Source organism: Misgurnus anguillicaudatus, unplaced genomic scaffold, assembly GCF_027580225.2.
Source record: "Misgurnus anguillicaudatus unplaced genomic scaffold, ASM2758022v2 HiC_scaffold_31, whole genome shotgun sequence".
NCBI classification, from domain to species: Eukaryota; Metazoa; Chordata; class Actinopteri; order Cypriniformes; family Cobitidae; genus Misgurnus; species Misgurnus anguillicaudatus.
In genome coordinates, this window is record NW_027395281.1 from 978,418 (window position 1) to 1,004,212 (window position 25,795).

At 33.9% G+C, this 25,795-nt stretch overlaps 2 protein-coding genes across 2 annotated transcripts; one reads left to right on the forward strand and one right to left on the reverse strand.

Annotated features, from left to right (window-relative positions):
- Window positions 1-1,067: 1,067 nt before the first annotated feature.
- On the reverse strand, window positions 1,068-7,789 carry LOC129452876 (uncharacterized). The gene is made up of 5 exons (XM_073865255.1): window positions 7,483-7,789; window positions 5,514-5,633; window positions 5,110-5,415; window positions 4,677-4,985; window positions 1,068-1,668 (listed from the first exon to the last, which is right to left on the reverse strand). Exons 1-5 carry the CDS (start codon window positions 7,772-7,774, stop codon window positions 1,592-1,594), a joined length of 1,104 nt encoding a protein of 367 aa, XP_073721356.1. The 5' UTR covers window positions 7,775-7,789; the 3' UTR covers window positions 1,068-1,591.
- Window positions 7,790-17,746: 9,957 nt separating this feature from the next.
- Window positions 17,747-20,807, forward strand: LOC129452982 (SLAM family member 5-like). Its single transcript, XM_073865256.1, has 4 exons — window positions 17,747-18,069; window positions 19,062-19,346; window positions 19,426-19,721; window positions 20,007-20,807. Exons 1-3 carry the CDS (start codon window positions 17,778-17,780, stop codon window positions 19,557-19,559), a joined length of 711 nt encoding a protein of 236 aa, XP_073721357.1. The 5' UTR covers window positions 17,747-17,777; the 3' UTR covers window positions 19,560-19,721; window positions 20,007-20,807.
- The last annotated feature ends 4,988 nt before the right edge of the window (window positions 20,808-25,795 follow it).

A 25,795-nucleotide genomic window follows, 5' to 3' on the forward strand; every position in this document is an offset into this window, starting at 1 on the left:
CGTATGAACATAAAGCAGTGGCCAACTATCCTTTTAGGATATGATGGACATATCAATCATTCTGAAGCAATAAATAAAAAGAAACAGAAAAATTAAATAGATATGTTTATACAAGTTTTATGATATACCCTTACGTAAATTAACCATGGTTTTGTGGTAAAAGACTAGTAACCATGGTTTTGGTCATAGTAAAACCATGGTTAATTTTCGTAAGAGTAGTTCAGTTTACTTTTATCCTGGGCAAAAAAACATAAATCTCTATTTGAGTATCTATGTTTTTCGACAGGTTTGTGCTTTAATTCAACACAATAACGATGTTTCTTGAGGTCTTATTAAATCTGTTTAGTCAGTTTCACAGCATTTTTATTTTATTTTTATTATTTTGTATTTTTCTTTAAGTTAAACCGTAACTCTTTCACTCAGTCTGATCACTGTCGACTCCAATTGACTTTAATTTGAGCAGATATTCGTTTCTTTTCATCAGTTTTACCTCAGTTTTTTCGACTAATGAAGCCATGCGCTGCAGGTGCTCCGGTGATGAAGTGACGTCGAGTGCCACTGCGGCTGCGCCGATGAGCGCATGCGCCTGGTGCCATTCCCGGAGAGGCATCTGGTTCTTGAACAAATACATTTAACACTTATATCCACTTCATTGAATTAAACTACATTCACAACATATTAACACATTACATTGACACTGAAGTAAAACAGAGTTTAAAGACTCTATTTGAAGTAGATTATATACACATACATAAAGCAGTAATAGAGCGCCATCTTGCGTCCAGTCGCAGATATTAACAACTACAGCTCAACCTTTGACTGACAGATGTCATGTACAGAGCAAACAAACACCCAATAATAGATGTCTATAAACTGATAAGAATCATCAGAATAGCATAAGTAAATATAATTCTTTCTCTTAGCAAATAATATATTATTTACTGGAATAAAATCAGTTTCCATACTTTAAGAGACACATGTTGCTTGTTACATCAGTTAATGAATAAATATAACACAAACAAATGCTCTTGATAACATAATCATATTTATTATTACATTTATGTGATTCAACAATATAAAAAAGTGTTATATTACAGAGACAGTAAATCCACAATTTTACTGTGCAAATATTTATTCCTGTTTCTATAAAAATATTTAACTATGAAAATTAAACACATGACCTTGACATTGTAAGAGTCCTGCTCTACCAGTAGAGCTTTATCAACACTACAAAGTAAATTGGTCAAGTTGATTTATCAGGATAATCATCATGTACTGTTTCATCATGAACACTGCTTATGAATACTGAGTTTAATCCTCTCCATTTAACAGGTGGATAGGTGAAGAAGACTTTGGTTTAGGAAATGCAGGAGCAAAGTAACAGAAACAACCAACAGGAGAAGACACTGGTAAAGCACTGGTATGTAGTCCTTTTATCAACACGACCAGACGAAGACTGAAGGTGACGTCACGTATGTGCTTATATATAGGCTGAGTTGGGACATACAGGTGGATATTAAACAACTTGAAGTCATCGCTATGATGGTGATATTTCAAGTAACAGTAACAGATGATGTGTTTGTAATGTTGATCATGAGACATCACCGCTACTGGACGTCTCACTCTTTATCAAAGGTTTTAATTCATTACAATGCTGTGCAGGCATATCTGTAAGAAACCCAGACAACACATAAAATCAAAAGATGCTCAGAGAGGAAAAAACTATTATTTACACAAACAGCTCAAAAACTTTTTCAAAAACAGATAACTTTATATTTTAGATGTAAGTACAGCAACAGAGTAATTTGCTTTATTTATTCATATAGACAAAGTGATGCTACAATTTCAAAATGCTGGGTTATTTTCAACCCAACGTTACAATGTAAAAAATAAAAGTCAACTTAAAAAAATAATGCAATTAGTAACAACTACAAAAATATTGTTTTTCAACTTATATGTTTAAGTGAAAAACACTAAGTGAAAAATTTTTGTTGAAAAAAACGTAATTTTTAAGGTGTTACCTAGTTGATCCAACTTTTCACTTTTTACAGGGATAAACCCACCTGATAGGTTAAATTAACGCAGAAAATATTTATATTTGACACAAAAATGAGTTAAAACAACCCAGCATTTTGGGTTAAAACAACTATGCTGCCTATACCTTAATTTAACATAGGCTGCGTCCGAAAACTCTAAATTGCTGCCTTCTGAGGCAGCTTTCCAAGGCAGCAAGGCATCAAGGCATGTCCGAATTCAATGTTTGGTTTACTTCCTGTCTCCTGAGATACCTATGCACGGACGTACATTAAGAATGTGATTGGTCGAGTCCGGTCGAGTTCGAAAAAATAAAATGGCGGCCAAGGACGCGACTGGACCACCAATTTAGTGTAAATAAAGGTATATTTTCACTTTTTACACATTTCAATTGCATTTCTAGCGAGAAATTAGTATTGTAGTTTTCAAATATGTGATTAGTTATCACAAAGGCGCTCTCTGTTTAAATTTCAAACACGCTGCCTTAGAAGTGTGTCCGAAAGTCTTTCTCTGAGCTACCTTCATGCCTCCGAAGTCATTTCCTCATGAGGCAGCGAGGCAACGAGTCACTGCCTTGAGTTTTCGGACGCAGCAATATTGTCACGGTTAATCCGTGTCATGTCTTGTCTTTGTTCCGATTGTTATCACCTGGACATTCATTGATTAATTACCTGCCTCATCACACCTGTTTGTCATTTAGTCTGTGTGTATATATACCTCTGTCTTCTGTTTGCTCACTGCTGGATCATTGTCGTTACTCTCATGTCTGTTCCCTGTTTTGGATGTTCCTGTGTTTGGTTACCTGTTACTCCTCGTGTTATTATTTCCAGTTTTATCATTAAATGTTATTTATATTTTGAACTCTGCGTTTGCGTCCTGTCACTCCACTTGTGTCATGACAGAATGATCCAGCCTAACTGGATGCAGCAGGTTCACGGAGGGTGGCTCCCCCAGGAGTTTCGTCGAGGGGGAGTAGTGACATCAGGGTTCATTCCCCATCAGCCCTGATGTCTCTTGGGGACCACCGTGAGCGATCGCTCGCTCCTGCGGGAGGAGGATCGGCCCAGGCGGTCCCCCAATGGTTGAGTCGTCGTCGACGGTCCCTCGGAGGACCACCATCCTGCTCGCAGGGGGATCCGGAACGGACCACGCCCGATCATTTCCCCGGGGTGGCTACCGAGCGAGGGTCTCCGTTTCCGCGAGGGGATGGGAGATGATTTCCGGGGGCATCTGATCGTCGACGATTCCCAGGAGGGGGTAATTCGTCTGCCTCGGTTCTCGGAGCGATCGCTCCTGTTCTCCTGGCGCAGTCCGGCCAACCGTCCTGTTGGTCTCATCCTGGCGGCTGCCGGCTTCGCCAGGGTCCCCAAGCCCTCCACCCCTCCCTTGGACTCTCGCTACCAGACTATGTTTTTGTTGTGTTTTATTTGAGTGTCTGGTAGCCACTCGTAGAGGGGAGGGTAATGTCACGGTTAATGTCATGTCTTGTCTTTGTTCCGATTGTTATCACCTGGACATTCATTGATTAATTACCTGCCTCATCACACCTGTTTGTCATTTAGTCTGTGTGTATATATACCTCTGTCTTCTGTTTGCTCACTGCTGGATCATTGTCGTTACTCTCATGTCTGTTCCCTGTTTTGGATGTTCCTGTGTTTGGTTACCTGTTACTCCTCGTGTTATTATTTCCAGTTTTATCATTAAATGTTATTTATATTTTGAACTCTGCGTTTGCGTCCTGTCACTCCACTTGTGTCATGACACATATAGGTTAAATTACAACCCAACGACTGGGTTCGTCCCTTTTTGACCCAAAGCTGGGTTGAAAATAACCCATTTTTTAGACTGTACAGTTGTAAGGATTTAATTTTCTTTTGATAATAAAACAGGAAATAATTGTTTTATTATCTATGGTATTGTTACATCTTGTAAGATTTTTTTAAGCATGTGTGTTTCAGGAGAAGGCATGCATGGTCCTGAGTTCCTGATTGGTCCGGTCCCTGCTTTTGTTTCCAGTTATAAGGAAGGACCACTCCAAACATGTGTTAAGTTTATTTTGTAAGGTCGACCTTCGTTATTATTTGCTGATTTAGATTCATTATGATTTTGTTGTTAATATTAGTTATATTTTAAGGTAAATAAGAAATGTTTGTATTGTTTGTTAATGTTTTGAGTTTAGTAGAGTCATTTTGTATTTTCTTTTAGGGAATTTGATTAGTTGTCTTTTGTTTATTATTTTGGCCTTGTCTACTCGTGGGGCCCGTACCATGAAAATGGTTAAACAAACTAGTTTCAAGTTGACAAAACCAAGCCAATGTGCAGGCCTTGTTGGAACAAGCTATTTTCATGGTACCCAAAACCCAGGATTTGCACAAACTAATCCTAAACAAAGCTGGCTAATCAACTAAACCGGCTTCATGGTATAGGCCCCTGAGCTAAATCCCTTTTGCTTCACTATTATTATTTTCTTTATATAAGTAAACACCACTTTGTTGAAAATATATTATGAGTGAGCACACATTTATTTATGTTATGACTGGCCCTAGATGGTCGTAACATAATTAATATTATCTACAAAATAATGTGATAGTCATAAATCACTCTTGCAGTACATTACAATATAGGACAACAATATTACTCACCTGTGACAGACACAGGTAGTCTCCTAAAAGAGACATTTCCTTTGATGACGGTTTTTAGTGTATAAACACCAGCGTGTCTTTGTCTGATGTCATTGATGGTGAGATCTCCAGTCTGAGGATTCAGCTCCAGTTTATCTTTAAATACATCATTATCACCATCATATGTCCTGTGGGTATTAATGGCACTGATTTGAGCTATGACAGTGTCTTTATTTCCAAACATCCACTCAATCTTCTCATCATTTTGTATTTCTGTAACAGAAGTCTTTAAAGTGACAGACTCTCCTGCATTCACTGTTATTACTTTACCTGTAACAGGACAATATTGAAACAACAAAAAAATTGAATAATTCACCACAATGCCAGGAGAGAAATTTCATAATCTAGTGCTAACTCTCTTCAAAAAATGAGAAATGTTGCAGAAAATACTCACAGATGACAATCACATTGAATGTCTTTGACAAGAGTTTTTTACGTTTTCTGATAACTAGATGAAAAAGTCCAGATTGTTCATTACTGATGTCTTTGATGGTGATATCTCCAGTCTGTTGGTTCAGTGTCAGTTTGTCTTTAAAATTCTCATCAACACACTTGCTACTTGTTTTTTTTATTTTAGCAATCGTGACTTCTTTAGATCCAAAGCTCCATATAATACGAGTATCACTCAATATTTGATGAAGATCATTGTGTAGAGTAACAGGATCTCCCTCCATCACCTCCATCTCCTTATCTATTACAGCTACAAACACATGTGATTTCCAACACAAAATGCACAATGTTACACCATCAATTTTACTTGATGGAAATAATTCTTATTACTTTGTTATTAATTCTTACCCAAATTTGGTACTCTTCCCTGAGACCTAAAGCAATACCAAAACACAGCAACAGCTACAACAAAAATAAGCAGGAAGGCACCACAAACTTGTGCCAGAGTACTTAAAGACAGACCCATTGCTGTAATGATAAAGAAATATATTAGTGTAAATGAATCTAATCTGTAGGAAACAGACCAACACATATGAGTAAAACATGGTAAATAACACTACATTTTATTGAAAGAGAATCATAAACAGCATAAATCACTTTTAAAGGGGACATGTCAAATTTAATGGGGACATGTCACAATAATTTTTTAAGATGTAAAATAAACCTTTGGTGTCCCCAGCGTACACATGTAAAATTTTTGCTCAAAATACCATATAGATAATTTATTATAACATGTTAAAATTGACACTTTGTAGGTGTGAGCATGTGCCGTTTGGGTGTGTCCCTTAAAATGCAAATGAGCTTATGAAATGCAAACACTAATGACAAGGATGGTGGTTTGATGCAATTCAAACTCGATTGTGCTGTCAGTTATTTTGTCAATGACATTTTCTCTCTCTCTGCACTAAATGGCTGTGCCATGATTGGATTGCAGATTAAGGGGCGGTATTATTATAATAAGAGCTCCTTATGACATCATAAGGAGAGCCAAATTTCAATTACCTAATTTTTCACATGCTTGCATAGAATAGTTTACCAAAACTAAGTTACTGGGTTCTTTTTCAAATTTTCTGGGTTGTTAAAGCACTGGTGACCCAATTATAGCACTTAAACATGACAGAGTTTAATGCCATGGCCCCTTTAATGTAACATTAGGTAAGATGAAAATTATCTCTATACACTGAACAAATGCTGGGTTGTTTTTAACGAATGGCTGGGAAAAAAATAGACAGGACACACACGGGGTTAAAAGTAACCCACCATTTAAAAAATGTGTGATCAGCAGTGAATATAAAGGACAGAAAGCAACCATTGACAGTTAATGTTTTCAAATCAAGCGTTTCACTATGCATAAAATATTAAGCATTTTTACAAACACATCAATATTTTTGCTTCAAGTTATTAACTCACTTAAGTTGTTTAGACAACTTTAATAATATACAAATAATGATTGTTTCTTCAACATTTCTGAATGACTCCAAAAAGATTTGAGAAGAACAACGTCGCACACCTGTTAGTCCCAAATCGGTGCGTAGGATAGAGAGACAATAAAGTCCAATCATGTACAAAAATAAAGGGTATCCCGCACACTATTAGCTTGCAAAAGATGAAATTATTTATTACAGCGACGTTTCGATAAGGATCATATGCCTCTTGTGATCGAAACGTCGCTGTAATAAATATTTTCATCTTTTGCAAGCTAATAGTGTGCGGGACATCCTTTATTTTTGTAAATAATCGAGTTTTAAATCTTGAATTTTGTTAGAAACTGGACATTCTAAAAACACACTGGACTGTGTGTGCAAAACTATAAAAACAGCATGGAGTGAAGGATGCATTTATAAAACAAAACAAAAAACAGCTTTACACTGTAAAAAAATGCTGTAGTTATGCAGCTGTTTGCCAGTAACTTACTGTAGATTTAAATGTATGTTATTTACTGCCAACAGATTGTTCAAAGTTTTTGGATTTTGGTTCACAGAATGCTTTGCATGAGGCTGTTATTTTATAGTTTTATTCTGTAAAGACAAAAATTTGTTGATGTTTAATGTTCATTTTACTTTGAACAAACTGTTGCCAGTAAATCTACAGCAAGTTACTGGCAAACAGCTGCCAGTAATACTGTCATTTCTACAGAAATTTTGAACAGTGTTGTAAACAAACATACACAGTATCTTAATTTACTAACATTGTGTGTTCTGCTTTCTAATTCTTCATGGTTTTGAAAACAGAGCAGCAAAGTGTTTGTTTTTAATGATAAGATATAAGCTTTCATTGTATGTTTTTATTGTTGTGAATGAGATCATGAGTTACTCACCAGTGACAGTCAGAATGAATCTTCTGTGTAATGAATGTCTTTTACTGCTGATCTTTACTTCATAAACTCCACGGTGTTCAGGTCTGGTGTTTCTTATGGTGAGAGATCCAGTCTGATCATTTAGATTCAGTCTGTCTTTGAATCTCCCGTCATCACCGTCATACATAACAAAGCGTGCATCTGGTTTATTTATTTGAGCTATTCGTGTGTGTTTATCTCCAAACATCCATTCAATAAGATCATAAGTTTGAATATCAGCATCAGTGTACAGCGTGACTGAATCTCCTATCATCACAGAGACTGACTTTACTCCACCTGTTTCAACAAAAACCAACAACGTCAGATCTTTTCATTTCACTGATTTATCTTACAAAGATCACTGATGTCTACACCTCATTAAAATCCCTACAGCAATTTTAACCAATTCAGGCCAGATTTATCCTCACTAAAAATGAATCCCCAGATAGCATGCAACCATTGAAACAATGTTAAAAATCATTGATTTGTCAATGTTAAAGGGGTCATATGATGAAAATGTTAGCATTGCCACTTTGTAGGTGTGAGCAAAAATAGGTCATTGAAATTTGGCTTTCATTATGATGTCATAAGGATATCTTATTAGAATAATACCGCCTCCTTAATCTGAACTCTCCAACCACTGCACTGCCGTTTAGTGCAGAGAGAAAGAGAGAGAAAAGAAGGACTTGACAGCACAATTGAGTTTGAATTACAACAAACCACCATCATTGTGATCAGTGTTTGCACTTTATCCGCTCATTTGCATTTTAAAAAACACACCCAAAACGACACATTTTTGGACTTGACAGCACAATAGAGTTTCAATTACAACAAACCACCATCATTGTGATCAGTGTTTGCACTTCATCCGCTCATTTGCATTTTAAAAAACACACCCAAAACGACACATTTTTGCTCAAACCTACAAAGTGGCAATGCTAACATTTTCATCATATGACCCCTTTAATACCATTGAATCAATATCAGGTTTGCACCCTCCGTTAATATTGAAAAAATATTGAAATTTCAACAAATCACCATTATCGTGATCAGTGTTTACTTTAGTTGGGCCCTTTACTCTTGTGTTTTAATGTCAAGTTTTCTTTGGCTGTTGAAGCAATGTTTTAAAGTACATCTGCTATTGCAAAGAAAAAAGATCTAATGTTATCAAGTAGTTTAATTCTTGTAGACATCTCTAAATTATATTAATGAAATACTGTTAAAGTTTTGCAAAAGTTATTATTATGGTACTAGTTGGAAACAGTGTCAGGTCTGTTATTTTGAGGATTATAAAAACACATTCAAAAAGTTAAACTACTGAATCTATCTCTGACATCATGAATCGGTCTATGAATCTCATCAATGGTGATGATCAACAAAAGAAAGCTTCATGCTGCAATGCATGCTGGGTATCATGGTAGTACTAAACTAATTTATAATTCCCAGCATGCATTGCAGTTGATCGTTTTATATGAATTTGTTTGATGATTGTCACCGTTATTGAGATTTGTAGGATGAGTAATGATATCTGAATGTGTCAGGAGTTTTTCTGCTTATCTTGTCACAGTGGATTTACAAACCAGAACAATTATAATAGCCAAAAATAGATCAACATAATCATGTAAAGCAGCTTAACTTTATATCATCTTGACATCTTCAAAGAAAGCAATCTGTTTCAACCTAACTTTGAAACACATCTTTCATTTCCGATGCACATATGTTACTACACAAACGGATAGAAGAAAAGAAAGATTTAACTTGAATATCCAGAGTCAAGGACCCAACTAAAGCAACCACTGATCACAATAACGGTGATTTGTTGAAATTTCAATATTTTTTCAATATTAATGGAGGGTGCAAACCTGATGTTGATTCAATGCAATTAACATTGACAAATCAACTGTTTTTAACATTGTTTCAATGGTTTGCATGCTATCTGGGTCATAGTTTTACTACAGTTAAAATTATTGTTATTGAATTATGACATTTATATTTTTTATTAATTCCTTTAACTTTGAATTATTTGTACTCAGAGCAGTTTATTTCAAACAGCAGAAACTGATTTTATATTATCACTAGACTTAGATTTATACATCACAACATTTACTAAGTAGCCTTTTCAGTAATAAACAGTTCACATAATTCTCCATATATACATCTTTATGTAAATGCATTTATTGGTATTTCAGTTGCATCTTTTTTATCCGCAATAAAATCACTGTAAAAAATTTGCTGTGCAGCTGGTTGCCAGTAAAGACTGAAAATGTTTCATGTTCATTTAACAAACTGTTGCCAGTAAATAACATAAATGTAAAATCTACAGTAAGTTACTGGAAGCTAGTTGAAAGTAATACCCAGTAATACTGTGATTTCTACAGAAATTGTTTACATTACGCAAACGCGATTTCTGCTAGATTGGTGAAGTGTACGATTTATAAGCTCTTTTTTCACTTCTCCCATCACTGCAACCACCTGCTCTCATCAAAATTTCAGGTGAGGCAAGCCACGTATCAAACAAGCCTATTGACTTTGTATGTAATCTACTTGCACAAATCGTTGAATTCGCGTTTGGTGTGTACGTCCCATAAGACATGCATGAAACATTTGAGTGCAATGGTTGTAAATCGCATTGCATGATTCATTTAAATACTCTCCTCCCATGATTTTGGCATAAAATAAAAATTTTCCCACCTTTTCAGCACAAACTTTTCACTACATGTCTTTGGTAAATCCTGACACTAGTTTTTTTTAACAGCAAACGATGATTTGGGCTGTTAGTAAATCTGGCCCTTCAAATCTACCAGATTATTTGCTGGTGGGAAATAACAAAGTATACACTGTAAAAAATAATATCAAATCAATATGTTTTTATGTTACTTTAACTTAACAAATTAAGTTAAACAATTTAAACTTTTTTTAAAAGTTTTTCTAACTTGTCAAAACTTAAAAATGTAGGTTGAATTGACTTGCATAATTAAGTTGTTTAAACTTTATGCTGCATATTTTTTACAGTCTAGTAGAGTAGGCTAACTAAAAGTGAACATACAGGTTCACAGAAGAATGTTACTTAAATTGTTTACCCTAACTTGACAATTCATTTCCTCATACCATCTAGTGTTTACTATGTTTTTTCCCATCTGCAGATTTTACAAAACAATAACCCATTGCTGTAAGGCCAAGTAATACAATCCATTGAGGGTTCACATCATGCTTTGTCCAGGACCAACTAGAGTTTTTACATTTTCACTAATTAAGCACAAAACATCTTTTTATCTTTTCACTTTAGTTATTAACTTGCTTGAAGGTTTTTGTACTTATATCGATGTGCTTTTACTGAGAACTGCTTTTCTACATTAAAAGATAATGCCAGTGGTTTTATAGATGATGCCAGATCAATCTCTGGCTCAAAAACAGACCCGACAGCTAAACTAACATTAAAGTGGATCAAAAATTAATTTGATTTACTCACCACGGACAGTAACTGTGAATGACTGATGTATGGTATAACTGCTGCTGCTGCTGGTAATGTTTACATCATAAAATCCAGAATCTGTGTTTCTGATGTTTGTGATGATGAGAGATCCAGTCTGGTGGTCCAGTTGCAGTCTGCCTTTAAATATCCCATCATGAACATCATCGTATATAAAGAAAGTACCAGTTTTTCTGTTAAGTTCAGCTAGAGGAGAGTTTTCATGTTGAAATTTCCACCGTATCTCATCATATCTCTTGATATCAGGAACATCAGTGTTTAGAGTAACAGAGTCTTCTTCCATCACTGACACTGACTTTCCTTTACCTGTATTATCAAACACACCTGCAGAACAATAGTAATTCATTTCAAATAACACCTAGAAGAGATTGTGTCTATAAAATCAAATGTTAAATTGCTTGAAATACTCACCACTAACATTGAAAATCTTCTCTATACTCTTACTGCTGTCACTAATCTGTAGTTTATAAACTCCAGAGTCTTTAGTTTTGATGTTTGTGATGGTAAGATCTCCAGTTTGACTATTTAGATCCAGTCTAGCTTTGAATCTCCCATCAAGAACATTATCATCTAATAACACCATACTGGCTGCTTTGTTGATTTGAGCTATACGAACCCCATCAAATCTCCAATTTATTACATGATCTCTCTGTATTTCAGTAATATCAGTGTGTAGAGTAAGAGAATCTCCCTCCATTACTGACACTGACTCGATCTCATCTGGATCACCAAACACACCTGCAGACACAGACATTACACTGTAAAAAAAAATCCGTAGTTTTTACGGTGAAATACTGGCAGCTGTGGTTACCAGAACATTTCTGTAAAAAATACAACTTAAAACCGTAAAAACAACACCGCCACAGTTGGATGCATTACAGCGAACTTTTGTAAATTTTACAAATCTTACCTGTATACAGAATTTCTTTGATTTATTTACTGTTTAGAAACTCTTATTTTTTAATGGTAAAATGCAGATGAGATTGCCAGAAAACTGCCATAAAAATATATGAACATGTAAACAACTTTTTGTATTTCATTAATTAATATAATTTTATTCATATTTTAATATATGCAAAAAAACACTATAATCTAGGTGATGGAAAAGACGGCTGCACAAAGAAACAAAGTTTGTTGTGAAATTGCACAAATTGTTTTCTAATTATTTGCCAACAACTTGAACAGAGACTGTGGACATACACAAAGATTGTATCATACAAACAAATACAAAACAACATCAGGGTAAGTTATTAAATCGCTCGAGTCCATTTTACAGAGTTAAAAAGTGACACTTAAATACTGACATGATGAATGAACATTAATGATGAAATAGAGTGCAGTCAAAACACAAGTACAACTAAACTACAGACAAAATGAGACAAGATCTCCCCACAGGAGACCATTAACATCTACACTTATTACAAACCAGTTTGACTTATTTCAGTCATACAATTACATAATCTCTTATTGAGAATTAACAGAGGGTTAGATGATGTTTTATCAAAAATGTTGTTTGAAGTCACCATTATGGTGATCAGTGGTTGTTTTAGTTGGGGTCTTGAGCCTCAATGATTACTTATTTCCTTTTTCTTATTGTCAATTGTGTCAGTGGATTACACAGGGCACTTATTGATGATGAAAGGGGTTGTAAAAACAAGTCTCCAACACTTCTTTACTGTTAAGTGGTTTGATTTATCCACATGAAAGTTGTGATTGACTGGTAGTTATAGTAAGAGAGAAATTGGTTTAATGTCTGGTGTTTGTAGGTTCTGCAAATATAGCTGTTGGGCTAGAAAGAGTTTTGTAAAGTAATGGTTTTGGGACTGGTTAAAAGTTTTTTTGACACTTCAAATTCATATCAAGATTCAACCTACAAACCTCAATAGTGGTGACCATCAAAAAACTAATTCAGATTAAGTGCAATGCATGCTAGATAACTTTGTACTATGGTAATACCCAGCATGCATTGCGGCATGCAGCTTTCATGTTTTGGGTCACCGCTGATGTGATTTGTATGCTGATTCTTGAAGTCTAGACAAACTTTGTTTAGTCACAGAATCGTCTGACATTATTTTTACTGTTTATAAGTCTAATTATTTAAATCCATTGGCACTCTGTAACATTGTCCCACAAGAAAATATTTGTATGGGGAACAGAAAAAACTTGATGTTCACAGTTAGAGATTTTATGAGAACACCTGTTTGGTAAACTTTAAGATGACTAGACCATCACTAAAAATCTACCAGCATCACCTGATTTTATTTACTTCAGCTTCTTAGACCATAGCTTATGTGTATTGACACATTATTCTAACAGTCAGAGAAAGCTTAACCCAAACACCTACGAGCCAAGTGCCCCATTTAAGAAAACAATGATCTCCATAATGGTGACTTCAAACAAACCAAATAAAGTCAAACTGATTTGTAATAAGTGTAGATGTTAATGGTGTTTGTGTTTAATTCTCCTCTGGTGAGATCTTGAGCGATTGAATGTGTTTATATGTTATATTTATACAGTTAATGTTCATCTAAGATTTTGTCTGTAGTTCAGTTGTACTTGTGTTTTGACTGCTCTCTATTTCATCATTAATGTTCATTCATCATGTCATTATTTAAGTGTCACTTTTTAACTCTGTAAAATGGAGTCATGTAGACACTGAGTGATTTAATAACTTACCCTGATGTTGTTTTGTATTTGTTTGTATGATACAATCTTTGTGCATGTCCACTGTCTCTTTTTAAATTGTTGGTAAATAATTAGAAAACAATTTGTAACAATTTCACAACAAACTTAGTTTCTTTGTGCAGCTGTCTGCATCACCTGGATTATAGTGGTTTTCTACATATTTTAAGAAATGAATGAAATTATATTAGTTAATGAAATACAAAAAGTTGTTTACATGTTCATATATTTTTACGGTGGTTGTCTGGCAATCACATCTGCATTTTACCATTAAAAAATAAGAGTTTCTAAACAGTTAATTAATCAAAGAAATTCTGTATACAGGTAAGATTTGTAAAATTTACAAAAGTTCGCTGTAATGCATCCAACTGTGGTGGTGTTGTTTTTACGGTTTTAAGATGTATTTTTTACAGAATTGTTCTGGTAACCACAGCTGCCAGTATTTCTCCGTAAAAACTACGGATTTTTTTTACAGTGTACAAAATAAACTGTAATAATAAACATTGACACTACAAGATGAGCATTAAAGGATAACACAGGGTACATATACACAATGAAGACAGGTGAAGGATGAAACATACTGTATGAGTGAAACAACAAAAAAATAAATAAAAGTGAAAGTGCTTTTCAGAAATGTTGACAAATGAACTTACCATTGATGAATAAAGAGATGATAAAGAGTATAGAGATCGTCTTCATTTTATATGTTTAGTTAAAATAAAAACGATTAGTAAAGATATTCAAGCTTTTCAGTGTCTCATCTCTGAGTGTTAGTTTGTAACAGCTAAACCAGTAGCACTCTGATCCAAAAACAGGTTTTTCACAAAGCCCCATGTGTCACAACATCGCTAACATTCACTTGCTAAAACAACATTTGGGCGGAGCATACTATCTCAAAGGTAGACAAAGACACAGGACTTAGACACAGGGATAGTTCACCCCAAAATGAAAATTCTTTCATTATTTTCTTTCTCGCATGTTGTAACAAATCTGTATAAATTTCGGTAACACTTTATTTTGATAGTCCACTTTAGACATTTTACTAATTATAAGTAACTTTGCAACTACTTATCAACTACCAATCTTTAGAGAATTAGTAAACTGTCTGCTTAATATCTACTAACAATTTATTTCGATGATATCTCAACAGACATTTAACTGTCTAAAAGTATATCTGCAGGTGCATGTCAACTTATTCCATTAACCCAAACCTCTTCCCTAACCCTTACAGTTTACTAATACTCTAATGACAATTAGTCGACATATAGTTGCAAATAATTGAAAGTTAGTTGACATGTAGTTGCAAAGTTATTTATGGTTAGTAAAATGTCTTAAGTGAACTATCAAAATAAAGTGTAACCTAAATGTCTTTGTTCTGATAAACACAAAAGAGGATATTTGGAGTAATGTTTATAACAAAACTGATTATGAGCCCCATTCTCTTCAATAGTAGGAAAAATAATACTAAGTGAATTGGGCTCGTGAACGGTTTGGTTACAAACAAAATATCTTCCTTTGTATTCATTAGAACAAGTACATTTATACAGATTTGAGTGAGTAAATGATGACAAAAATTTACATTTTTGGGTGAACTATCCCTTTAATTAAAACCTGACAGCTTCATCAGTAATTTTTACTACAGGAAAACTAATATTTAAATAGCCGCCACTCGTAAGGATATAGGTGAAAGGCACTGCATGCTTAAAGGGTTAAAAATATTTTAATTGATATTTTACATAAAATAATAATTCCAAAAAGAGATCATGAAAAACATCCATACACACAGATGAAATATATTATATAAATTATATAAATAATAAAAAATAAATATGTAACTATTAAATGTAAAAAATAATTAATTAATAAATAAGATTAATAAATGTGAATTAATAAATTAATAAGTTTAATAAATGTGAATTAAAAAAATAATATGTAAATAAAAAAAAGGGGAAAGAAAGGGAGGAACACGGCCAAATTAAACAGTAAATATAACATTTGGATCCATTTGCTCTGTATACAGTAGCCTATGTCAGCACTGGCTGCCAAATAGGCCACATTAAAAATTTTCCTTACATTTTTTCATAAAAGATTTATATAACTATTAAATGTAAAAAAATAATTAATTAATAAATAAGATTAATAAATGTGAATTAATAAATAAAAAAAGAAATAATTAATTACCAGAAGTTAGTCATATGTCCATGCTGGGTTTAACTTTATAAATGACTGGATAGAGCAACTGTAGCCACGCCCATCAGAGCAAGGATGACCAATCGTATAACAGCTTCAGGAACACAACATTCAGTTGGGTCGTGTTGCTATTTGCTGCGATTTTTTTCCAGAACCCCGCCCACCTGCCATACCATATGACCAGAAGCAAAGAGAGATAGTTAGGGGAGGAGATTTGCGTTAAAGAGGGTTTATAATTTTTTTTTTAATTATGAAGCTCATATAAGTAATTTGTAAAAAAAATACAATATTCCAAAACAAATTATCATTTCAATTTCATTTTGATTTTAAAGCCTTTTAAAGCCTAAACTTTTAATGGGTCCTATTCTCCACTATTCAACTGAAAAATAATTTTTTTATTGAAATATTGTATAATTTCATTTTCTTTATCCACATTTCATTAGTTATTTATGACTTTCAATCAGAATGTGAAATATAAACAATATTTGTGGCAATAATGCCTATTTATTATATTGAAGCTGCCAGAGTTCATCACTACTCTAATGTCAAATTAATCTGATAAAAAAATTACACTTTAGGATTGAAACCAGTTCAAATTTAACTTAACACAGTGATGATATTAACAAAAGTTGTGTAAAGATAAGTCTGTTGAGATCAGACCACCCCTGTGCCTTCAACCACATATTCTCATACGCACACAGACATATATACTCACATCAAAGACAATGTACACTCTCAAAAGCCACAAAAGAGGCACATGCAAGCATTGCGAAAACACAGGGAAAATAACAAAAGGCGTGCTCTCAAAAAAAGGTACAAAAGCTTGGACAGATACCTTTGTAAGTACACTTTTATATTTCTTAAGAGTGTATAACGGTACCAAATTTTAGATGTTTGGACATTTTAATGGGTTATGGTGCCAGTGACAACTTTTGTACCATTATTTGAGAGTGTTTGCTAGATATAACGTGAGGACTAAAAGACCACAAGTGTATTTTTTTGACAGAGACTTTCCTATATATTTTTTGTGAATGCATTTTTTTTCTAAGGAGAGCTGCAAACTCATGTAGTCTTTAAAGACAGAGCTTTTAAATATTGCAATGCAAGAGTCTGTGAGATGAATATAGGTTAAGTAACAAAACAGCAAACTGTGAGAAAAAACACTGCTGAACAAATCTGAAGAAACAACCACAAAACACACACTTACTCTGTTAGAGCACACAGTTGTGTTATTTCTGCACAATACTTACAGCTCATCTTATACAACCCAATACTACAGACATCTAAACTTCTCTCTACACAACTCTTCTTGATAGCATCACTGTGTCGAGTCTTGAAGAAAATGTTTCTCATGTGTGTTTATCTCTGTTTGTGCTTCTGTGGTCTGACTGGTAAGTTAATAAAGTTAAAATTTTTTTGTTATTAGTTTAAATTTTAAATATTTCATTTTTAGTTTGATTAGTCTGAAGACGCACTTGCTTTAATTCACAAATGTAAGATTGGATTCAGGTCTCTGATTTCATATATTGTAAATTTGTATATATTTTATAATATTATATTATATTAATTATTAAATGTCCTGTTAAAGAAGTTCTGGAAGTTAAATTGTGTTTCTCTGTTATAATGATGATATTTTGTGAAACTCAAATGAACTTCAATTCTATCATAAATAAGGAACCTGAAATGGACATAATTTTTTATATCAGATTAAATATGTAAATATATTAATATTTAAATTAACATATCTGTGTTTTGCGTTTGTCCACTTCTTCCATGCTGTTGTTTTAGGTCTTTCAATTTTAAGTATTTAATTTTTTTATTACATTCATTAAAAGTCTTGAATATTTTCTTAATTTCTGTCTGTATATTTGTGTGTGCAGGTGTGTTTGGTGTTGAAGTGAAGTCAGTGTCAGTGATGGAGGGAGATTCTCTTACTCTATACACTGATATTACTGAACTACAGAGAGATGATATGATAGTGTGGATATTTGGACTTCAAAAGTCTCTTATAGCTCGGATCAATGGAGCAACCAGAGATATATCAATAAATGATGTTTTTGATGGGAGATTCAGAGACAGACTGCAGGTGAATGATCAGACTGGAGATCTCACCATCACAAACATCACAACTCAACACACTGGACTTTATCAAGTAAATATCAACAGTGTTAAGGAGATCTCATACAGATTCAATGTTATTGTCTATGGTGAGTGGAGTTTTGGCATTTTCTCTGTCAAATGCCTGTTATTGATTTATCTTAAAGATCATCAGATAGACTTCAGTAATGCAGCATTGATTAAAATTAAAGGACAAATTAGGTGAACGTTTAATTACGGAAAATAATCTTTAGTCTGCAGAGAGAGTGTTAGTTTAGGATCCGAAACTGATCTCATGTTGTGGCTTTTTGTATTCGGTTGTATAAGATCATAAAAATAAAGGTTCATAAATTGTTCCTTATTGGGCTGAATGGTTTCATAAAGAACCTTTAAAGGAAAACACCACAGTTTTTCAATATTTTGTTAAATATGTTATTACCTCAACTCAGAAGAATTAATACATCCCTATCTTTTTTCAATGCATATACTTTCAATCTTTGTACAGCGCCTTGTAAATGTGTTAGGAGCCAAGCCCCATTCATTCCTTAGGATCCAAACGAACGTTTTATTTTGTGCCACCATATGTACTCATGTTACTACTCATGTAACAGTCTTTAAATAGGGAAAACATGGTGTCTTGTAAATTCATCCCTGTTTGGCTCCTAAGTAATGAATGTGGCTTGGCTAAATCCAAACACATTCACAAGGCACTGTACAAAGATTTAAAGTGCACACATTGAGAAAAGATAGGTATGTATTAATTCGTCTAAGTTGAGGTAAGAACATAGTAAAATATAAAAAACGGTGGTGTTTTCCTTTAACATCTGTGCACAAAAGAGTATTTGCAATTACATTTATTCTATATAACCCAGACCGCAGACAACTTTAATGTGAATAATGCATAAAATAATGCATACCCAACCTGATTTCTGAATAAAGCGTTTAAAAGCCCTGTGGTATAAGAAAGTAACAGTAAGAGAGTAAAAGATTTTTTTAGGGAATCAAAATGGTTATGGCATCTTTATATTTTTTGACCATACTGTAGTAAACACAGCGTGAAAGCCGGTCACTTATACTGGGAAGCTTCTTGTTAGTTTTCCAGCTCGTCTCCCTGTTCCTGTCATCTCCAGAAACGTTTCACAATGTTCAAATTGTTCATTATTGTGTTCAGTGATGAATGTGAGTGATGTGAAAGATGTGAGTCTGTCCTGGTATAAAGGAAACAGTTTATTGTCCATCATCAGTGTGTCTGATCTCAACATCAGACTCTCTCTACCTCTGGAGGTTGAATATCAGGATACAAACACATACAGATGTGTACTCAACAATCCCATCACAAACCAAACTCAACATCTCAACATCACTCATCTCTGTCAGACATGTTCAGGTACAACAGTTGAGATTATTATTAGACACTGTTCAGTTAAACTTATGATATTGACAAATACTCTTATTATTGATTACAGCTCTCACCATTATTCTGATATGTTGTGCTGTTGGATGTCTGATGATTGTGGCTTCAGTTCTGATCTTCTGCATCTGCAGGAAACAAAAAAACACAGAACAACAGGGCAAGTTAACACTACTGCTAATAATGTAATGCATTATAATGATATAAAACCCAATAATATACTGGATTTGGGCTCTTCAAGAGTTTACATTTTATTTTTGTGTCTATTATATTATTGTTAAAACAGTTGAAGATGAAGAGATGATCACTTACGCAGATCCAACAATCTATACAGCACAAGCACATGAAACGGTGAGACCATATATGACTGTCATATCATGACCTGCATTTACACAACTATAAGGTTTAGTGTTAGATATACTAGCAACCATTCACATTGTTACCCATATGTTTAACTTCTGAATTCAAAAAATGTAACTAACATAAACTGATTAGGTGATTTACAAAACATAACACATCTTAAGTCACATAACCTTGAATCTCAGTGATCAACAGATCATGAATATAGAGTTGTAATTTATGAACTGATAAGATTGTTATTAAATGTTATGTATGTTGTGTGATGTGTTTGTACAGGGAGCTCCAGTGGAGGATGTTGTGGTGTATACAGGAATCAAGTGACAAGAGAAAATTCACCAATAGCAATCTAGAAATTAAGAAACACCAAAAAGACAGTGATGGACACAGAGAACATGAGTGAACCAAAGATTGACAAAAGATTCAGTAAACAAAATGACAAACCTGCCAAAAAATGTTTTTTGCTACTTTTAGTTCCCTTGTAGGTTTTTCCACTTAATGCACGTGACTGCCTAGAAGCTTAATTTCTCAGAGTCAAAGTGAAACCTGATGCCCTACATTTTTAAGTGTGGAAAGAAATGTGGTTTGGTCTATTGGTGTGTGCATGTGTATGTTTCTGATTGGTGTGCATGTCAATTTTACAGTGAAATAAAGTATTGAAACTATAAATTAACACATCATACATCTAAAATAATTAAACATTGTGGCTTTACACTTTACACACCCTTTACACTTTACTATATTTAGCCTAATAGGATTAATGTATTTTGATTGCATGTAAAAACATTATGGTGATCAGTGTTTCTTTTACTTTGGCTATTGACCTTTGAATTCATAGCTATATTTAGCCTAATAAGATTCACGTCTTTTGATTGCATATAAAATGCCATTATGGTGATCAGCGTTTCTTTTACTTGGGCTATTGACCTTTGACTTCTTACCTATATTTAGTCTAATAAGATTCATGTATTTTGATTGCATATAAAATACCATTATGGTATTTCCTTTACGTGGGCTATTAACCTTTGACTTCTTAGCTATATGTAGCCTAATAAGATTCATGTATTTTGATTGCATATAAAATACCATTATGGTGATCAGTGTTTATTTAACTTGGGCTATTGACCTTTGACTTCTTAGCTATATTTAGCCTAATAAGATGTATTGATTTTGATTGCATATAAAATACCATTATGGTATTTCCTTTACGTGGGCTATTGACCTTTGAATTCATAGCTATATGTAGCCTAATAAGATTCACGTCTTTTGATTGCATATAAAATGCCATTATGGTGATCAGCGTTTATTTTACGTGGGCTATTGACCTTTGACTTCTTAGCTATATTTAGCCTAATAAGATGTATGTATTTTGAGAGCATTTAAAATACTATTATGGTATTTTCTTTATGTGGGCTATTAAGCTTTGACTTCTTAGCTATAAGTAGCCTAATAAGATTCATGAATTTTGATTGCATATAAAATACCCTTATGGTGATCAGTGTTTCTTTTACTTGGACTATTGACCTTTGACTTCTTAGCTATATTTAGCCTATTAAGATTTATGTATTTCGAGTGCATATAAAATACCAGTATGATATTTTCTTTACGTGGACTATTGACCTTTGAGTTCTTAGCTATATTTAGCCTAATAAGATTAGTGTATTTTGAGTGCATATTAAATACCATTATGGTGATCAGTGTTTTTTTTTACTTGGGATATTGACCTTTGAGTTCTTAGTAGGGGTGGCACGGTTCACAAAACCCTCGGTTCGATTCGTATCATGGTTCTATGGTCACGGTTCTTGGTTCAGTACGGTTCTTGTTGTTATTTTTTCTGTTAATTTTTAGCACTCTAGAAATATATTATCTTATTAATGTATTAATTATCCATAATTTAGGATACAGTATTAAAAAAGTTATATCATGTAATCATGCACAAACTGAATTTGACTTTAAGCACATTATTGGGACCATCCCTGAGGAAAGCCAGATGAGATTTTGATACAGCAAGAGGGAAGACATTGATGATTTCAACATGCTTTTCATTTATTTGGCAAAAAATGTGTATTGCCATCTACATGAACTTTGTGTGCATTTTTAGCACACAAAGATAACTTGCATTTATCAAAATGCCAACTTCAGTGTAGCTCTAAGATTTATCACTGAGAGGCTGCTTAAATACTGCAGAGAGTATGTGAACGAGAGAGAAACATAACGTTTACACCTGTAATATTTAAATCCGTCTCTTTTGTCCACTTTTGACTACTTCTGTCCTGATTACTTTGAGGGGCAATTTATGAAATAAGATTGCGCAACTTTCACACGCTAGCAAAATTAAACTACTCGTTTTATCAATGAAAGAATAAAAATAGCGCTGAATACAAAAATGCGTAAAATTTTAGATAAATGGTCAGAGAGAAGGCGGTCTCCTGTGGCTGTTCGAACACATTCAACCCATAGACTGCAGTTCTATCTATCTATTGGCGCATCCTCCAACTGCAGGCAGACTTCCTTTTCTCTCCCACTTGCCATTTCTACACATAACATAACCTGCAGTACTTATTCTCCAAACCAGTTTCGTGCGAAAGGGAAACCCGCTATCTGAGGTCACATACAGGGCATGAGGCTACATTGCGCATGCCATGAACCGTTGAACCGTGCGACACACACACGCTCTGAACAAAGACAAGCGAACCGAACGGTTCCGATTTTTTTCATGAACCGTGCCACCCCTCGTTCTTAGCTATATTTAGCCTAATAAGATAAGTGTATTTTGAGTGCATATAAAATAAGATTATAGTGATCAGTGTTTCTTTTACTTGGGCTATTGACCTTTCACTTCTTAGCTATATTTAGTCTAATAAGATTCATTTATTTTGATTGCATATAAAATACCATGATGGTATTTCCTTTACGTGGGCTATTGACCTTTGACTTCTTACCTATATTTAGTCTAATAAGATCCATGTAATTTGATTGCATATAAAATATCATTATGGTGATCAGTGTTTCTTTTACTTGGGCTATTGACCTTTGACTTCTTAGCTATATTTAGTCTAATAAGATCCATGTAATTTGATTGCATATAAAATACCATTATGGTGATCAGTGTTTCTTTTACTTTGGCTATTGACCTTTGACTTCTTACCTATATTTAGTCTAATAAGATCCATGTAATTTGATTGCATATAAAATACCATTATGGTGATCAGTGTTTCTTTTACTTGGGCTATTGACCTTTGACTTCTTAGCTATATTTAGCCTAATAAGATTCATGTATTTTAATTGCACATAAAATAACATTATGGTGATCAATGTTTCCTTTACTTGGGCTATTGACCTTTGACTCCTTAGCTATATTTAGCCTAATAAGATTCATTTATTTTGATTGTATATAAAATACCATGATGGTATTTCCTTTACATGGGCTATTGACCTTTGACTTCTTACCTATATTTAGTCTAATAAGATTCATTTATTTTGATTGCATATAAAATACCATGATGGTGATCAGTGTTTCATTTACTTGGGCTATTGACCTTTGACTTCTTAGCTATATTTAGGGCCAATCCCATTTCTCTGTCTTACCCCTTCCCCTTACCACTACCCCTTAGTTTTGCACGTTCACGTGAGAGTAAGGGCTATCCCAATTCTCGTTTTGATCAAGGGGTAGGGCTAAGGGCAAGTGGTAGATACCCCTTAAAACCAAGAATTTCCACGAGCTTACTTGAAACCAAGGGGTACCCAGAATACACTGCGCAACCGGCAAAAATGGCGGCCAAAGCGTCCCATAAATGTAAGTATTTTCGGCTTAATAATTAATTTAAAAATTACTAACGTCTTGTTTTGTGCTCTACACAGTCCTGTTCATATATATTTGAATTATGTTCTTAATTTAAATGTTTAAAAATTTCGCTAGTTTGCTACGCTAACGTTACGTTGCTGATTTGCACAACATTCCCGTATTTGCTGATTTGCACAACATTTCCGTATTTCTCTAACTAGCCATGAATGGACTGCATGCTTGTCTACAGTTTTAACTAAATTCCATTAACGTTAGCAGCGAATTTCGTTTGATATCAGTGCATAACACTACTTGCTTTGGAGACATCGGTACGTGCTTTACGTATACCGTCCTGTATCACACAGGGACGCCAGAAGAAACTCTGCGGCTGATTCACTTTCGCTTACACTTGCACTCGGCATCTTGGAAGTTTGTGATCAACATTTGTCGCGTCTGGTGATGTTGCAGCCAGCAAACGACGATGTATGATGACATAACCGTAATTAAGCGGTGTCTCATTTCATAGGGGTATGTTTTCACCCCTAGCGCTTAACACTTGGTTTTGAGGGACAAGGGCTAGGGGTAAGACGAAGTGGTAGGGGAAGGGGAAGGGGTAAGACAGAGAAATGGGATTGGCCCTTAGTCTAATAAGATTCATTTATTTTGATTGCATATAAAATACCATGATGGTATTTCCTTCACGTGGGCTAATGACCTTTCACTTCTTACCTATATTTAGTCTAATAAGATCCATGTAATTTGATTGCATATAAAATACCATTATGGTGATCGGTGTTTCATTTACTTGGGCTATTGACCTTTGACTTCTTAGCTATATTTAGCCTAATAAGATCCATGTAATTTGATTGCATATAAAATACCATTATGGTGATCAGTGTTTCTTTTACTTGGGCTATTGACATTTGACTTCTTAGCTATATTTAGCCTAATAAGATTCATGTATTTTAATTGAACATAAAATAACATTATGGTGATCAATGTTTCCTTTACTTGGGCTATTGACCTTTGACTTCTTAGCTATATTTAGCCTAATAAGATTCATTTATTTTGATTGTATATAAAATACCATGATTGTATTTCCTTTACGTGGGCTATTGACCTTTGACTTCTTACCTATATTTAGTCTAATAAGATCCATGTAATTTGATTGCATATAAAATACCATTATGGTGATCAGTGTTTCATTTACTTGGGCTATTGACCTTTGACTTCTTACCTATTTTTAGTCTAATAAGATCCATGTATTTTGATTGCATATAAAATAACATTATGGTGATCAGTGTTTCATTTACTTGGGCTATTGACCTTTGAGTTCTTGGCTATATTTAGCCTAATAAGATCCATGTATTTTGATTGCATATAAAATACCATTATGGTGATCAGTGTTTCATTTACTTGGGTTATTGACCTTTGACTTCTTAGCTATATTTAGCCTAATAAGATTCATGTATTTTAATTGCACATAAAATAACATTGTGGTGATCAATGTTTCCTTTACTTGGGCTATTGACCTTTGACTTCTTAGCTATATTTAGCCTAATAAGATTCATTTATTTTGATTGTATATAAAATACCATGATGGTATTTCCTTTACTTTGGCTATTGACCTTCGACTTCTTACCTATATTTAGTCTAATAAGATCCATGTAATTTGATTGCATATAAAATAACATTATGGTGATCAGTGTTTCATTTACTTGGGTTATTGACCTTTGAGTTCTTGGCTATATTTAGCCTAATAAGATCCATGTATTTTGATTGCATATAAAATACCATTATTGTGATCATTGTTTCATTTACTTGGGTTATTGACCTTTGACTTCTTAGCTATATTTAGCCTAATAAGATTCATGTATTGTGATTGCATATAAAATACCATTATGGTGATCAGTGTTTCTTTAAATTTGGCTATTGACCTTTGACTTCTTAGCTATATTTAGCCTAATAAGATTCATGTATTTTGATTGCATATGATGTTTGGCTTCTTAGCCTTAAGTTTTTTTGGGTTGTTGTAATGTGGAGAATGAGTGACTGATATCATACATTGTTATGTTTTCTTTTCCTTTTACTTTTCTGTGATTCTGCAAAAATTTGTATTAATGCTGATTACATATGTAATAATATAATTATGAAATTAGCTTGTTTGTTGATGTATCGTTGATTACTGTTTGCTGAAGTGTCCGTCGCTAATTTTCTTTGCTGAGCGCGGTCATGATGAACTGTTGACTTTGTGTGTTATGAGATATGAGCACTGTCTTTCAGT